The sequence below is a fragment of the Ursus americanus genome, chromosome 9 (assembly GCF_024610735.1).
Source record: "Ursus americanus isolate L20-20 chromosome 9, mUrsAme1.1.p, whole genome shotgun sequence".
Taxonomy (NCBI): domain Eukaryota; kingdom Metazoa; phylum Chordata; class Mammalia; order Carnivora; family Ursidae; genus Ursus; species Ursus americanus.
In genome coordinates this window covers 32,207,159-32,224,400 of record NC_142135.1, presented here as the reverse complement: position 1 = coordinate 32,224,400, position 17,242 = coordinate 32,207,159, and the positions used below count along the sequence as shown (strand labels likewise).

The window sequence follows — 17,242 nt, the reverse complement described above, 5'->3', positions numbered from 1 at the left end:
CATGACCTCCCATGTTGGATCCGGGAAAGCCTCCGAGAAGGGCTGATATTTAAGCCGAATATGGGAGAATGAGCGGAAACTGCCTTTTCGGTAAGAAAGCAGTTCAATGATTTCTTTTCAGAGGTTTCAGACATTTTATTGTGGAGTTTCTATTGTCAACCAAAGCAGGGGAGAATACTAATAAAATATTTTAAGGTATCTCTTACCTGACAAAAAAGACCTGTGAGTCTTCTCTAAGTATAGTTCACTGTCCTTTTTCCTGTGTGTTCAGAAAAAATTATAATTGAGCAAAGTGGATTCCTATCACCTTTTGTCAAAGGTGCAGGTGCACTCCTGATCTCAGTGAGTAAGTCAGGGGCAGATGTAGCTGAGAGTACAATTGCCTTGATTTTACTCCATGTTTGGAAAATTCCTCTTGACCTAGTTGCCTAGGAGAAGACATGCTTCTCTGCATACACAGAAGGATCACAGGCCAGACCCGGAAGCACAGGGAAGGAAGGTATCGCTGTAGCATCTTTCAGCCATGATGATTCTTTTTAATTCCCCCAAATCCTGTACTCATCTGTGTATTTGGATAACTTGCCTTGGACTTAATCTAAGGTTGAGTATCCAGTTTAATTACATGAAGTTTGCTCAGGGACCCGCTTTCCAGAAGTTGCTGAACCAGATGTCACATAGGAAATCATGCTTTTGAATCAAAACCAACCTCCCAGAGTCCCAACCCTACAAATTAGAAGAAGATACAGATAACCCAGAAAACAGGATATAAAATGAAGATCTAAATGTTTATTAATTATAATAGGATGTAAAACCACAGAGTTCGCTATTTTTAAACAAATGTAGCCATTAAAAAAACCCTAAAACAAGAAAGTGATTTTTAAAATTTCAAAGTAAGAAATCCAGTACAAGCGAAGATGGCATTTTAAAGTATCATCAATGAATTTTCCCATCGACTTCCCATCACAATAATATTCATTTCTATCTTCAATCTTACACAGCAACAAAGTCACAGTAAGAAAGGCAGCAATTGCTTCTGAAAGGAAATCAAAGAGGCCTGGAGCGATTATTTTTTAACAAAAGGATCTTGGGGAGTTGAAATAAGGCCTGCTTCTCCATGGGCTGACAACGCTTAACAACGGTGATGGGAACAGCAGAATCCTTTTCTCTGATTTTACCTTTGAACAGAATAAAAGGAACTCAGTGTAACATTCTCCCTCACAAAGAGATGCAGAACTCAAGCCGAACCCCCAAGAAATGCTATAATCAAAGAAAACACGAATCCTGCCCCTATAAATTCTGTTAATAGCGTGGTGCAGCGTTCAATAGAATGTCTTCCTCTTGCTGATCTTCCTCTGAATTGTTAACACGATCTTCCTGGGTTGGAAAAATAACTCCAATAGTAAGGAAATGACAAAACAAACAACAAAACAAAACAAAAACAAAAACAAAAGAACACTTGAAACTTTTGGCTGTACAGCATTGTTAAAGACAACATTCCGTAATAAAGAGAACATAGCACAGTCACAGCACCTCATTATTCAAGTCACGGGGTTTAGGGGAGCATCGGTTTTCCTAATGTGAAAATGTGGGTATGGATAAAACTCCTAAGTGGGTATGGATAAAACTAGCCCTTTGGCAGTGTCCCTAATTAACACAAACATCTACCCCTGTTCATTATGTTGACTCTTTGTGTAAGCCTTTTGCAGATTGTTATGTGTTGAGACATGTGAAAACATCATGAAATTTTAAGAATTTAGAGTTTAGTGAAATTGCAAAACTGGCAAAACATGTAGATTTCATGAATTCAGTGGTGTTGGCAAAGCCACTCCCAAATAGACATCTGACAGTGCAGGACCAGAAAATAACTGGAAAAAAAAGGAAGGAAGGAAGGAAGGAAGGAAGGAAGGAAGGAAGGAAGGAAGGAAGGAAGGAAGGAAGGGGGGTGGGGGGAGGGAGGAAGGAAGCGAAGAAGGAAGGGAGGGAGGAAATTGATAAGAATGATGATAATAGATGCTTGAACAAAAGAAAGATCTGGATGTCAAAAGACAAAACTGAGGAAGTACTGAAATATTTTTTCAAAATGACCGTATCTACAATATTATTCCAAAAATTAAGTGTGCAATAAAGTACATCAAGTACTATCAAATAATTTTCCTGAAAAATTATACTCCCCAAAGCCACATTTGATTCATTTTTCATTCATTCTAAGTTCTAGAATGTAGTTGCATTTACAATATGAAGATTTATTTTCTCAGATAAAGCCCTAATTGAATAGTTTATAAATTTTGACCACGATATTATAATCTGTTTTTAGACATGTCAAATTTCCACACTAACAGGTCCCTCTGTATGCTACTGGCCTACTTGCCTCTTGCTCATATTTGATACTTCAAGGCTTTGCTGAATGTTTCCTAACATCTCAGAGAATAAATCTCTAACTAGACCAAGGCCTTCTTCAATCTGGAGGCTCATCTCAGTGTTCTGCGTCCAGTGGTCTTTTATCAGTCCTCCCTTAGCTAACCTGTCCTAGAGATGTATGTCACTTTGAAGCTTTTGACCTTGGCCTTGGACTCTCCAAATGCTTATGAAGACAGAGATGTTATTTGCATATGTTGTCATGCAGAAATACCATCTTTGCCCACCGTCTCTTACCCACAGCACCCAGCTCAGGGGTGGGCCTGTTTCCTGATCCCCGCTGCGGAGTCTTCTTTTGTCTCTCTAGATTTCAGTGTGTCGACTTCTCCCCTGTAGGGCTCACGCTTCACGGGAGTAGGTGTGCAAGTCTGAAACAGAACAGTTCATTTTTCTCTTGTGGTTTATTGACTTTCAGAATTCAAAGCGTAATACAGCTCCCTTGATGAAGTGTGACAGCAAAAATGAATCTTGCAAATTTACATATCACGTGCCTCCGCCCCTTGACGTCTCACAGAAATTCCTGGCCACCTCGGGGACCTGTGCTGTGCCCCACTCTTGGCTGTGTCTGACAAAGGCTCAGGGAGCGTCTCTAGTGACTTCTTTTCGCTGAAACTTACACGGGAGCCTCTGCCACGTCCTCACGCCCTTCTTGTTCTATTACCACCTCGCGGTCCTCCCGACCTGCTACCTTCCCCTCTAGTTTCAGTCCGAGATGTCTATATTCCTAGACTTCTTTGTTGTACCTCTCCTAAGACTCAAAGCATTTTTTTCAGATTCTAGCAATCTATGTGTGGGTTTTCTCATTTTCTCCCCTGCTCCTGTGTGTCATCGGCCGTCCATACACTCTCGCACCTCTAACTACCCCTCTTGGGTGGCCAACTGAGCGGCAGACCTGACCGCCCCACCTTCCCAGCTGGATTTGGCTTGAGTGAATTCAGGGCTTGCTCAGAGTTTAGAAATCTGGACTTTATAAACAAAGGAATTCACAAGAAGTAACTAAAGCATACTGTTTGTAAACATGGGTACAAATTCACTGACAAGTCAAGAGGCAGCAAGACACAATGATTAAGGGTCTGGGCTCTGACATCAGACTGTTTGGGCCAGTTACTTATCGCTGTGTTTCAGTTGCCTCGATTTACACTGGGAGTCGGAACAGCACCTACTTTATGGGGTGTTTGTGAGAGGATTACAGAAGGGTGAACCATTCAGAATAATGCCTAGCATAGAATAAGCTCTTAATAAATACGTGTGTACACATAAATATGGACACACGCACACACACACACACACACACACACACACACACACACAAATAACGTTTGTCTTATTTTGTCCACCGAAGGGAATATATTGTAGTGATCAACGATGGGGGTTTGGGCACACGACTCTCTAGCTTTGCCGTCCACTCGTTGTAGGAAGCTGGCGAGCTAACAGATGCCCCCCGAGTCTACTCACCCGTCTAGGAAACAGAGGGAATGAAAGCCATCTCCCAGATACAAAGCATTTCCTTCCTTCATTCAATATTTATTGAACGCAGACCATTCCAGATATTTTGCCAGGCACAGAGGACAAAACAAAAAAACCATGCAGAGACTGTCCCTTCCGCTCTGAGATTTGACGTATAGCACGGGCGCACGCTGAGCCCTTAGCGCCTGGGAGGAGCCCTGCCCTCCGCTCAGCAGCCCGGGTCTCCGTCCACGTTTTGTGTCTGGTTAGATGCTTTGCTGGACTTCCATTTTGGCTCACTATCGACTCTGTCCTTTTCTTCACGCTGGACACTTTTGTCATCTTGAGGAACATCCACACCAGGAAACGGAGGACCGGCTTCCTATTTCTGTCACCCAGTCCCTGGACCTTGTGGCTATCTGGAGCCAACCACACCTGAAACTGTAAATCCACTTAAGACCCCTCTCTGACCACATCCTCCCCTTCAGGGAGGTCTTCGTGTTTTTTCCTTCCTTGGTTTCCTTTCCAAGCCAGACCGTATGATCTCTCACTTAAGCCTAGGGTGACTGTATAATTGATCCAAATTGGGACACGTCTGAGGCTGTAAAAGGAACTAAACATAATTAACGGGCATCATCAGAACCGGCTAAGAAAGCCAGGATTCATTTCCATGTGTCGCCTACAATCTGAAGGGTCTTTTCTCTCGCCCTTTCAGCTTTGGCACTCAGCCAAACCTGCGGTGTATTTCAGATCAACCACTAGTGACATAAATGGGTAGATCTTTGTGTCACCTGCCAAGCTGCATCCCTCATCAGCCCCACTCTGTCTCCCTCTTCATCCAACAGTTCCTTCGAACTTTCACGGCTTGTGGTTTTCAGCTATTACTTTTCCGTCTCTCCCGGACTCCTTGGTGGGAGGCGGTGGTGAACACGGTGATGTCGGCGGGGCCGTCTTCCCCGGGCGCCGCCTTCCTCAGTCGGGGGTGGGCTGTTCTTCAAGGGGCTCGGTCCCTTGGAGGATCCTTCCCCGACTCCAGCTGCAGGCTAGGGGGTAGCACGTGACTCAAACCAGGTGACCAGTGTCCTTCCCAGGTCCTCCTGCCAGGGCTAGGTCCTTGCCCATGCTGGCATTACCGCCCTCCTTTTGGCCTAAATATCTCAGATTTCTCTTCTACGACTCAGGCCAGACAATCATCAGTCCAGGAAGCTTTAGCCCTCCGGGACATGTTCTCTATCCTGCTAACCAGTTTTCTGTGATCACCTGCTTACTTGCCCCTCTCTTCCAGCAGATTCAGGGCTGGGGTACTGGTGCTGTTTTTCCATAACAAATACTCAGTACACAGTTGATCAATTTCCACCAAGGGCGTGATGGGAAGATCCCCAGCTGAGCTTTGTCTCCTCTTTGCGTGGGTTGTCCTAGCCCAGGCTGACTCCGTTTCCCTCACACTCCTTTGTTGTGCTTCACCATTTATCAGTTCTAGGGGCTGCACTACCCCTGGCCGGCTGCCTTCCGTGGGCAGGTCTCTGCTCACCTGGTTGTCTAGGAACCACTTTCTGGCTGCTCTGTCACTGCACTCGGAGCCCGGCTGGTCACTCTGGTCACAGTGGCCACCATGTGTCTCTGGCCTGACGGGCCAGGTCGGATCTGCACACGATCCCACTCTTGATCTGCCTCTGAGGCTCTGGGTAGGCAGGGCACGATTTCCCGCCAGAATGGCCGTGGGACGTTAACCACCCCTGCCCACACCGTCGCCTCCAAAACAAACCAACCCTCTCTGGGGAGGCTTTGCTGCGCCACATTCACAGCCTTCCCCTTTGAGAGATGACTGGATAGGAATCAAAGACAATTTAAGCTCCGGTCCCAAGCCTCCCAGTACTTTTCACCTTTTAACATCTTCTTATCCTTAGAGGTGGGTTACATAAACCCTGTAAAGCTAGACCCACATCGTGTTCATCTTTGTACTGTGTCCTGCCCCTGGCATTGCACTCGATGTGTATTTCAGAACCTCAGTAGATGTTCACTGGGACAAAACGGAAAGGTGACGGTACACGTTCGGCAAACTCTGAAGCCATCACTGCCTTATTCAGAAGCTCAGTGGCATGTTCATTTTCTGAGTAGACATGACCTACAACTTTTGTGACTTGTCTCCAGTGACAATGACAAATCCCCATCTGAAGTGTGAAGTGCTCAGCCCTGACAGGGCTCCCAGCATCTGGGAAGACCAATGTGTCATGCTCATGGGCTATCCGAAGTGGTTGGGTCCAAAATAAAGTGGACTTCGTTCCCTAGTATCCCAGATGGGGACAATGATTAACATGGACTCCATCCTGAGTGTCCCAGCTAAGCCCATACCTAATTCTTAGAGGACATTTATGAAGAGCAGGACAAAGAAGCAGGGCTCTTTCCCGCTTGCCTGGGTTGAACAAAGAGAGCAGGGCTCTTTCCCACTTGCCTGCTCTTCTCCACGTTCTCCTGGCTGTCCTCCTACCTCACTGGTCAGCTTCCTCAGGCTCCTTTGCTGGCTCCTCCGCTCCTCAGCCTCTGGAGGTTGGCAGCCCCCGAGCTCTATCTCAAGCCCCCTTTCTTTTCTGCCTACAGTCTCCTTGGGAGCCTCAGAAGTATGGTTTCAAATCTACATGCCACGATTCCCAAATTTTAGGTCCAGCTCTGCTCTCTCCAGACTCCTTTATTCAAGTGGCTAATTGACCTCATCACAGGGAGATATTTAATGAGTGTCTCCAACAGACCCAGAACTTAAGCACCACAAACTGTAGGTGAAACGGAAGTGGGGCTTAAGGTCTCTGAGACCAAACACTGCTGTCACTTTTATGCCTATATCCCCAGGACCTTGGATAGTGCTTGGCACTCAAGAAATATTTGTTAAATGAAGGAAGATTCCTTAACCGTAGGACTTCTTAGAACTTTTTATATATTGGGCAATAGAGAGTAACATTATCTACAGTCATGTGACAGCTTTCTCAAGATGCACCTGCAGAGACCGGTGTCCTGACTGGGAACACACCCTCAGAAGGCTCGGCTGGATTGGGGCATCTTTCTCCCTCCATACAGGTGGGTCAAAATTCGATGATCTCACCCACCAGCAGTTCTTTCCATCTTGATGATATCACAATCCTATAAAATGGCTTGAGGATAAAACCAGGTGAGAGGCTATCCTGAGTCATATACGGAACACAGATGGCCCCCCGTCTGGTAGGGTGCCAGCGGTTTTCATTGGCAGATGAAAGTTCAGTTTAGCTCTACAGCATTTCATGATGATTGTCATTGTGATGAGTTAGTTGAAGGACAAAAACGAGAATTATGTCACAACATGCAGTGCAATAAATAAATACTAATTGTAACCATCATTACACCTGCATCACTGCAGAAAGGCTTTTTGGTTAGCTGGTCAGGGGAAACAGGAAGTTTTAAGTTGATAGAAAATGTAACTGTATTGTTTGCAGAGAGTGGAGTGCTGGGATGCTGGATTTTCTGAGACCAGAAAGACCGATAGAGAAGAATCTGGGGCCGCAAAGGAGGTTCTGATACCAAGACATCCATGGAGGCTAAGAAAGCAAAATATCAATAAAGACAACAGAACTTCCAGATTCTGAACAGCAGACACTGGCCCAACACTAAACAGCCCAAATGAGCAGCAAATGAAACCCGTGCCTGTCCGGTGAACTCAGAGGTACTCGGCACACACTGAACTGAGCTCTTCAGGAACGTGAATCCCCAGCGCATGAGTAACCGCTAGGTTCAGCAGACGTGACCTATAACAGGGAAAACCTGCATTTCGATAATATCTTACAATCCATCGAATGTTTCCGTTTAACCTTCGACACATCTGCTGAGCTAGTTCCCAAGGACGATGTGACAGAGCCGGGCCCTCTCATTTCTGAGATGGTTCCTCGGGTAAGTTTGCCAGTCTGAGGGTAAGGAGGGGAGCCTGGAGGGGTGACATCCTGAGGATGGGGGCAGCTGGCTATGTGTGTGTGTGGGGGGGATTACACGTTGTGATTAGTATGCTGCAGCAGAAGAGGGTAAAAGGATTGCTTTGACGGTAGGAAAATCTGGGTTTGAGTTCTGACGCTGCCACTGAGTCACTGGGGGACCTCCCTAAGCCTCGATTTCTTGCTTTATGAGATTGGGAAACCACTTTTGCCGCAGAAGTAAGGATTAAGCTGGCCCGGGGACCTAACTGGTTATCAATAAATATGTACTGAATGAATGCTGAGTGGTCCCTGTATTTAGAGAGGCCTGTACACAGTGGCATGCTGGTCATGTTACCAAGCAGCTCGGCCTTCCCTTTTCTCACCACCCCAAGAGCCCTGATTTATAGCACTTGCCTATTTCTGGGGTGTCAGTACTCCTCCCCCAGCTGATTTCAAGCTGCCGAAGTGACCTCACTGAATGAGGAGTTGGGAGAGGTATACAAGTGTCTCTCCTGAGCCGCAACGAGCTGACTCCAACAGAGGTCTCACCTTTCAGAATTATTAGCCCTCAGTCTGAGGAAATTAGGATATATGGCAGTTACCGACATCTGTTAAATTATTGTCTCTGAGCTGCCACACTGAGAAAGACATTGACAAACTGTTACCTCAGAAGTGGAGAACACGCATTTCCAGGACCAGATCGGCGTCCCTTCAATTTTATCTTATCTAAAAGGCAAATTATGCTTATCGTTGCAAAGCTTTAAAAGTTTAAAAGCTTTGGCAGCGGCGCTCTGAAACCAGGCCTTGCTCCACCAAGCTATTCCTGTTTCTCTATAAAATGCAATGTGACCCTGATTTCCCAGAATAGACTGGGTTGCTTAATACTGAAAAAAAGAGAAAAAGAGATGACTTAAAGAATTGGTGAAAATTACAAGTCTAAACACAAAAAATTCTAGAAAAAGATCATCCATTTGAGTTTCCAGAGCTATATTTTTGGGGGTCAAGAAGTAACAGTGTGTAAGGTGATTTTTTTTTTTCCAGAGGCTCCTGAATATGGAAATTGCTGTTACTTTTTTTCCCTCTCGTTTCTTCATCCCCTCAAACTTCCCTTAAGTGACTGTTTATAAAAAAAAATGGAAATATATATTTTATTTTCTTTTTCAAATAGTTTGATGCCTCATCTTCTTCTTTTTTTTTTTTTTTAAGATTTTATTTATTTATTTGACAGAGATAGAGACAGCCAGCGAGAGAGGGAACACAGCAGGGGAGTGGGAGAGGAAGAAGCAGGCTCCCAGCGGAGGAGCCTGATGTGGGGCTCGATCCCACAACGCCGGGATCACGCCCTGAGCCGAAGGCAGAAGCTTAACTGTTGTGCCACCCAGGCGCCCCTGATGCCTCATCTTCTGATTTAAATTTTTTCCCTTTAGGATCAGCTGCTTAAATGTTAAATAAAGTGACAATTCCCTAAAGCTGTCAAACTGGATAAAAATGTTGTTTCTTCCCTTTGAAATTCCTCACTATATCTAATAACAGGGATAGCTGCATGGCATGATGATGGCAAGTTTTATGAAGTAATAAAATCATGGATAAGAATCAGGCTCACACCCAACTCCACCATTTGGGGTGAGACAGGGGGACAATCTTCTGGGTAAATTGATTTAGATTTCTTTCTATGACCTCTGAAACTAAGGTCTTTGCTCCTTCCATTTGCAGTTTGTTTATTTGTCAAATTCCTACTATGTCCCAAGCACTGGGCATGAAAATATAAGATGCTGTCTTCAAGAAACCAATGCTCCAGCCAGATCGGCCGGGTTCCGGAGCAGGTGATGTGTCTCTACCATCTGTTCTTTGGGAGTCCAGAATGGTAAGTGATTTATTTTCTTGGTTTGGATAACAAGTGAACAGGAGACATGGTATGGGCTGTTTCTGCTGGCCTTCAAACTCTTATCCCCACTCACAAAATAACCTGAATATTTTAAGGGGGAATCAAAGCAAGAGCTCTAATAACCTAATGTGAATTTAAAATCTGAATGCCTAACAACTTCCTTTCTTTACCTTAGTGTGGTATTTTTCTTCTATAAAATTATCTTTGCTTCATGGAGAGGAAAAAAAATGTTTGAAATGGTTCCAGGCAACCTCCAAACCTCATTTTATCTGTTTTATTTGATACTTTTTCCACACCAACGTTTTCCAAAATAATGAATTTCCCTATGCTTTGAATTTCACAATCATTTTCTTCTCCTTTCTTGCTCTATGGAGGTCCCAAGATACAGTGGGAGTCAGAAGCCATATTACAAATGCTGGCTCTTATGTTTACTTATTGCTTATCCCAGGGAAAGTTATTTAATCTTGCTGAGACTCAGCTTTCTATCTTGTAAAATGAGGACGATAATATCTACCATATGGCTTGTGATACAGATTAAGTAAAATAACGAATATAAATTACTGGTACAGTGCCTAGCAGATAGTAAATGCTCAGAACAACACATGACAATAACCACAACAACTATCACTGTTATTGCAAAAACAATAATGCACCTGAATGCCTTAAAAGTTGGTCACGCCAGAAGAAAATACTAAGACGCTAAAATAACTCACAAAAGTGAGAGTGAACTCTTGAAAAAGGAAGTTGACATGAATTTTGCCAATAAAACATTAAATGATCATTTGGAAAGGAGAACTGATGAAACCAGTTATTTGGTGATCTCTGCTGCCTCAAACATTTTTTCTAGAAGAGGAAGATTTAGGGAAGGTCAGCCATTTAAATACAGTTTATCAGGCTTCCCCCATTTAGTCTAGCGCCCCTGCTGGCGAGGAACTGGAACTGACGCCAGGAGCAGCCCCTTCTCGAATCCACTTCAAGTGTCACCTAACCTATCACTCAGTTCTGTTGTTTCTACCTCCTTATGATTTCCTAAGCCTCTCCCTCTGGGCTCATCCCTTGGATTACTGCTGCAGCTTCATGAATGAATTAGCTGCTAGCAATGCCTCCAATTCAGATTATTTTTTGAGAGACTATTGTTTTTCACACCGAATGCTGAATCATTTATCTCCCATGAACTCATTTAACTCAGTCTTTATGATCTCCAGTATCATTTACTACTCATGTGTACAGTTTTTGGAGTCAAATAAGCAGAGTTTGTGTTTTGGTCCTGCCATATACTAGTTGTGTGACCTGGATCCGTGTCTTAATCTATCTTCTTTCTTTCTTTCTTTCTTTCTTTCTTTCTTTCTTTCTTTCTTTCTTTCTTTCTTTCTTTCTTTCTTCTTTCTCTTTCTTTCTTTCTTTCTTTCTTTCTTTCTTTCTTTCTTTCTTTCTTTCTTTCTTTCTTTCTTGATTTTATGTATTTATTTGTCAGAGAGAGAGTGCACAAGCAGGGGGAACGGTAGGCAGAGGGAGAAACAGGCTCCCTGCTGAGCAAGGAGCCCCATGTGGGACTCAATCCCAGGGGATCATGATCTGAGCTGAAGGCAGACTCTTAACCTATAAAATGGGCAAAATAATACTTCCTTCCCTCACAGAGCCGCTCCGATGACAGCACCCATGCCCTGACTTGCATTCAGTTAGCAGTCAGTAAGTATTGCTGTTAGCTATCACATAAATGGTCAGAAACACACAGGATTCTTCTAGTCACTATCTACCTGCCACCTGTCAGCGTCAATACTTACAAATTAACCCTAGCAAAATGAACTGCAATCTTAAACACTTTGACTGAAATGGAGTATATAAAGAATTATAGCATCCTGAGAATTTAAAGCATTCTGGAGAGTTTGTTACTTAATTAAAGCTTTAGGAAGTGTTAACAACAACAACAAACGGGACGAATCTTGTATCATGGACTCTGAGAATCCACAAGTAAAAATTTCTCACAAGGTATAAGAAGAAAAATCAAACAGACTACAAGATCCAAATGGAATGCACTGAAAAACAGCCAGAGAACTTGGGAAAAACAGAAGTATATTTTAAAATGGAAAGAAGAAAGAGAAGTCTTGGAACTAACCCCAGGGTTTCAAACTCTACTGTCTCTGTGGCCAGATGAGGAGCATAGCAAGTGAAGCCTGCTGAGTGAGAATCAGAAAGGCAGCCTTGGAAGGTCTCGGCCATCCAGTCCTGGCCTACTGTCCCCACGTGGGACGCAGGGCACAGATTGCCTCCACCCACCCCAAATCCAGCAATTTATATGGCTTTAATCTGAAATGTTCTGACACGTTAGTGTACTTAGTGAGATGAATTTTCAAAACACAGGGTTAAGTAAACAAAGGTGTAAAAGCCCAAGATATATTAAGAGCAAATATCTCTTTTATAATAACATTTATTACAAACAAAGTCTTGGGGGAACTTCGTTATGGATTTAGTCATCAAAAGAGGAAAGCAAAGAGACAAAACTAACATTTGGCCCCTACTATGGGCGTTGTATTTAAAACTCGCATTTGAGTCCTACAATTTGTTAAGAAGGAACTGTCATTCTCTAGATGAGGCAACGGAGCCCAAGGATGAGAGATCTTGCTCTTGGCCCAGAGCTAGGAAATGGAAGGGCAAGGTAGAATTCATATTTAGATCTACCTGAACCCCAAACTCCGCCATTGCTCTCATGGCCAGTAGAATGAACCTTCACACATTCAACTATAAGGAGCAGAATTTTTGAGGAGCCATTCATTGCTAAGCTCTGAACTCCACCTCTATTTCTGCACGGAGACCACACCTCCCACAGCTGCTCCCAAACAGTGACAGCATGCCATGTAGCCGGTTGACAGGAGACTTGGCTCGAGGGCTGCCCCAAGGCCTTGCTCAATCTAGCTTACACTATATGGTAGACTAGCGTGCTCCCACTCCTTTTTCTCTCTTCTTCACCAGGGTAGACTTGAATTGCAGTCTGTAGGCTCTTCCAGCCTTTTCTGGCTCCCTCCCATCTTTTCACACAGGGGTTTCCCCTAATAAAAACATATGTGTCTGCCTCCTGGAAGCCACTGACTAACTCAATTGTCCAAAGTCCCCAAAGACTTTGAACTTGCCTGGGGAAACCTGACTTGGTCATGAGGAAACCCTCCATAGACACACCAATCTGCAAGGGAAAACGCATCCATCCAATAATGATTTTTCTTTGAAAACTGGTATTTTTCTGGAACCTCTCCCATCAATCCTGACATTCGGAGAATGTGTTAAATCGAGCATATGTGCCAACATCACCACCAACATTCAGGAACAAGTGACAGTCCAGCCCCTGGTCACAGTCCACTTCTGCACAACTCACCTGGTCCCGCTGCTTGATCCGTTTGTAAATATACTCAGCAAACGGTTTGCGAGGAATAAATTTCCCATCTCCTGCCGTGACACTGAAGACTCCAGCTTCATACACCACTTTGCCTCTGGAAATAGTCACGAGGGGCACCCCATGGCAAACCATACCCTCGAAGATGTTGAAGTTAACAGCCTGATGATGAGTTTTTGCCGAAATAGTCCTGTTTGTAAAAACAAAGACCCTCCAGATCATCACCAGCTCATCGGACAAATATAAGATATTAAAAGAACGACTTTAGAAGAAAATTTAGCAACTCTATTAAGCCATATTAAGCTTTATCATTTGAACAAGTGACTTTAAGAATAGAACATAGCATTAACATTTCATTACAAAGTAATTACATTTTCTGAGAGAAAAACCCAATAGATCACTTCTTATGGTGATTAATGAGGATGAAGTGGGTGAAAGGAAGGTTTTGTCTTTCACGGTTAGATTTTTAAATTAATTTTTACAACACGTATGAGTCTGATGAACACACTGACCCAGTACCCAGCTCTACAGAATTTTATCTTTCTGCAGATGCATGTCAGGTTTTTCATCACCTCTCCCCAAATCCCATTCCTGTCCCTCCCTTCCCAGAGATTTGCTAATTGGTAGTTATCAAATTGAATTTGGTAGTTATCAAGGAAAACTATATCTTGAATTTCTTTCCCTTGTCTGAGGCAAAACTGAAAATTTGAGGATAATAAAATAACAAAACACACTGGAATATAATCTCTTAGCAGGATCTATGTCATCCGTTTGCATATGCATCGTCAGTCTCAGTAGTTTATTAATACTTTCGATCTTACACAGTGTGATCGATGACTTCCAGGCTAGATACTTGGAAATGTTGGAGGTCTTCTTGCCCTAAATCTCATTTAGTGGAAAGGGGTGGAGGGGAAGTGATCTGGCAGCTGTGAATAATATGAGCATAATCTGAATTCTGGTAGAAGTTTCCGCAAGCCCTCTCAGGAATGGATTGAAGAGAAGTACTTTGCTAAAAACCCCAAGGCTGAGTCTAAGTCAAAGGAACAACAGCCCAAAGCTCCCTCAACCCTCATCCGGAAGGATGGAGCTGGGACATTCAGAGCTTCTGTGTGCTGTCATCCTAGAAATGAATGAGACAATGCTGGCCTTGATCTTGGGCCCAGAACCCTACAGCCAACTACCTACTTGGTTTCCAACCCTCATGTGTCCAAACAGAATTCTTGATTTTTAATGCCTCCCACAACTCCCCACTCGAGTTTGTTCCTCCCGTGAGTTCCCCAACTTTGTAAATTGTACCGCTCTCTACTTTTCCACAACCCCCCTGCCATCAAGCTATCATCAAGCCTGTTGGTTCTATCAACAAAGTAATAATAATAATAATAATAATAATAATAATAATAATAATAAAAAATCCCAAACCTGCCCACTTCTGTGGCTCTCCATCGTTCCCACCCGAGTCCATGCCACCATCATCTGTCATCTGAGTGACCCCAACACCTCTTATTGGCCTCTTTGTTTCCCCTCTTATCTTCTACACTCCTCACCACTGTCCACAAAGAGAAGCCTTAGGAACCAGAACCAACTTAATGATACAAAGAAAAGTTGTAAAGGGGCACCTGGGTGGTGCAGTTGGTTAAGCACCTGACTCTTGGTTTTGGCTCAGGTCATGATTTCAGGGTCGTGAGATCGAGCCCCACATCGGGCTTCGTGCTCAACGAAGAGTCTGCTTAAGACTCTCTCTCCCTCCCTCTGCCCCGCCCCACCCCAAATAAATAAATACATCTTAAAAACACAACAAAGAAAAGTTGAAAAGATCAAATGAATCAGAGGTAGGTACAAATACAGTAACAATAATTTCAAACACTAAGGAGGAGGGAAGGCTACTGATCGAATAGTAAGTAATGTCACTAAAGTAGGAAAATGAATAAAATATTTAAAGGGTTACTAAGAATAGAATGAGTTACGACGAGCTAGGAGTTGGTGATGAGAGATACAAACTCAAAGAAAATAAATCTAAGGAACAATATAGAGGAGCTTCAGACTTACAGGTTAGAGTGAGTTTTTACGCCCCCCCCCCCCAGTCTCTTTCTGATACTTCCGTAGTCTGGGCTGCTGTTTTCCTACCCGTAACAGTTACACTGATGGCAGAAACTCTTGGGCTTGTTTTGTAAAATGTGACATACACATGACTGGGTGGACGCATCAGTAAGGCCGCAAGAGAGGGAAAATAAAATGCATACAGATCCCCGCTGAAGCGCTTACTAAATACAAGAACGGGAGGCAAATAAGGGGAAACCCTAAACCATAAAATTCTATTTTTCCTGATGGGGAGTTAAGAATTACCGACGCTCTTAGGGAAATGATCTACCAGAAGAAATAAGCTCTGTACACCAAGACTGTCATCACGATAACTATTCAAAATCCGAAGCATAATAATCTTCTAGTGACTATTCAATGGAATATTGGGCATCTATGCAAGACTAGAATCATGAATATGCTGGGGAAGCAAAGAAAACTAAAATTGCATAATAATACCCAGAAAAACATTATATACGTAGTATGTATATTATATCTACAAGGAAAATACATATGCGGGCGGACAAAGACAAAAGGAAAAATGCACAGTAAAGTGTTTTTGTGGGCTAGGAAGAAATGAATATGCAAAAAGACCCAGATAAGAAAGCTAAAGGTCTGTGACAGCAAAAATGTTAAATCAGATTTCTCCGCCTCAGCCAAATAAAGGTCATGACCTTGACTTTCTCAGCCTTGGGGTTCCAAGAGAGAGAAGACAATTAGGCAACATCTAAGTGACTCTTTATAATAAGGCATTATGTAAATGAAGTCCAATTAGCACAAAATGTAAATTCCAGGCAATATCACCAGCAGCAAAAGGAATGCGTTCTTCGTTCTTCGCACTTCCCCGTTGGGCTCCTCCACCAACCCTTGCCTTCCAGCCCGGCTGCCATCCTCCAGTTCTATGGGAGCTTCCGCACTTCTGGATCTTGGTGTATGAACTTCAGTAACTTTCACACTCTGGATCTTGGTGCATGGAGTTTTCTTCACTCCAGATCCCTCCTCCTGGCTCACATCCACTTTCCCTAAGACCCCACTCAAGAGTCCAGGAGCCATGTTCATGACATCTTAATAAAGCTGGGGGACAAAGAGAATACTGGCCCTGAGAAGCTGACCTCAATGGCCCTCTTTCTTCCGTGGTTGAGCACTATTTGAATGCTAAGTCATCTACCGATCGCTTGCCGAGGGCCTCTTTTCCTACCTGGTGCACGCTTTAAGACTGAGGCCATGTTGTCTCATCCCCTGCACACAGTAGGTGCTTAATAAATATGTAAGAGATGAACAAAAAGAATCGTATGATTTTCCTTCTGTGTGTTTTATTTCCTGCCTCCACTGTCCTCTAGGATGTGACTGTGTTTTGGAAATAGAGCACTAAATTTAACAAGAGGTAAACATCTAACCCAGAGTTCCGTTGTATACATTTCTGGTGAGCTGTACAAGCTTGTTACGAATACCGACATACATAAATACAAAAGTAAATTGTTATAATTATCATTCTTAATTGCACCTCATCAAGTTATATGAAATGCTTGCTCATCAATACCTGGCAATAGTTAGCAATGCCGACGTGATCAACACTAATAAGCACACAGGTGAGTATTATTACCCTGGATCCCCGCTGATAACGCTGCAACGGAGCTGTGTGAGAGCCTGTCCAAGGATCACGCCGTCTGATAATGAATGAACCTCTGAGAGGTCAGAATAACTTTCACTTGAGAATCCTGGTATATTTGTAATCCTGCCATAGAAGGTTAAAAAAAATTGTGGTACGTTTCAATATTTAATTGTTTTAAAGAAAAATAGAATGTAATAGCATCATGAGATTTCTAACATTATGACAAAATGTATTTAAAATCTATTCATTACTAGTGCAGTGTGGGAAATGGGGTCCATTAATGGAATGAACACAAGTTCAAAGTCACATAATTGCCTTTGTAAGGATACCTGTTGTTCCTTTGAACACGCTCCCTGAAAGGCAGAGGCCTTCTGTTAAGGCAAAAGCCGAGAACATGCTTTCCCACCCTCCTTTGCAGCTGGGGCCCAGTTATGGGATCTGGCCTCCTCCAAAATAGTGCTCTCGCGCCAGCCTTTGCATGGCAAGCTGGT

The 17,242-nt window shown here is 43.4% G+C and overlaps 1 protein-coding gene across 3 annotated transcripts in view; it reads right to left on the bottom strand.

The window, feature by feature from the left end:
- Positions 1-766: 766 nt before the first annotated feature.
- DPYS (dihydropyrimidinase) overlaps positions 767-17,242 on the bottom strand; it is a 78,244-nt gene continuing 61,768 nt past the window's right edge. The window contains exons 8-10 of one of the 3 annotated variants that reach the window (XM_045805816.2): positions 13,046-13,253; positions 2,653-2,783; positions 767-1,391 (exon numbers count right to left, since the gene is read on the bottom strand). In XM_045805816.2, the coding sequence (XP_045661772.2) occupies positions 2,667-2,783; positions 13,046-13,253 (325 nt within the window). In that variant the 3' untranslated portion in view covers positions 767-1,391; positions 2,653-2,666. The remainder of the gene's footprint in view (positions 1,392-2,652; positions 2,784-13,045; positions 13,254-17,242) is intronic. The other 2 variants (XM_045805818.2, XM_045805817.2) reach the window with 2 other exon arrangements.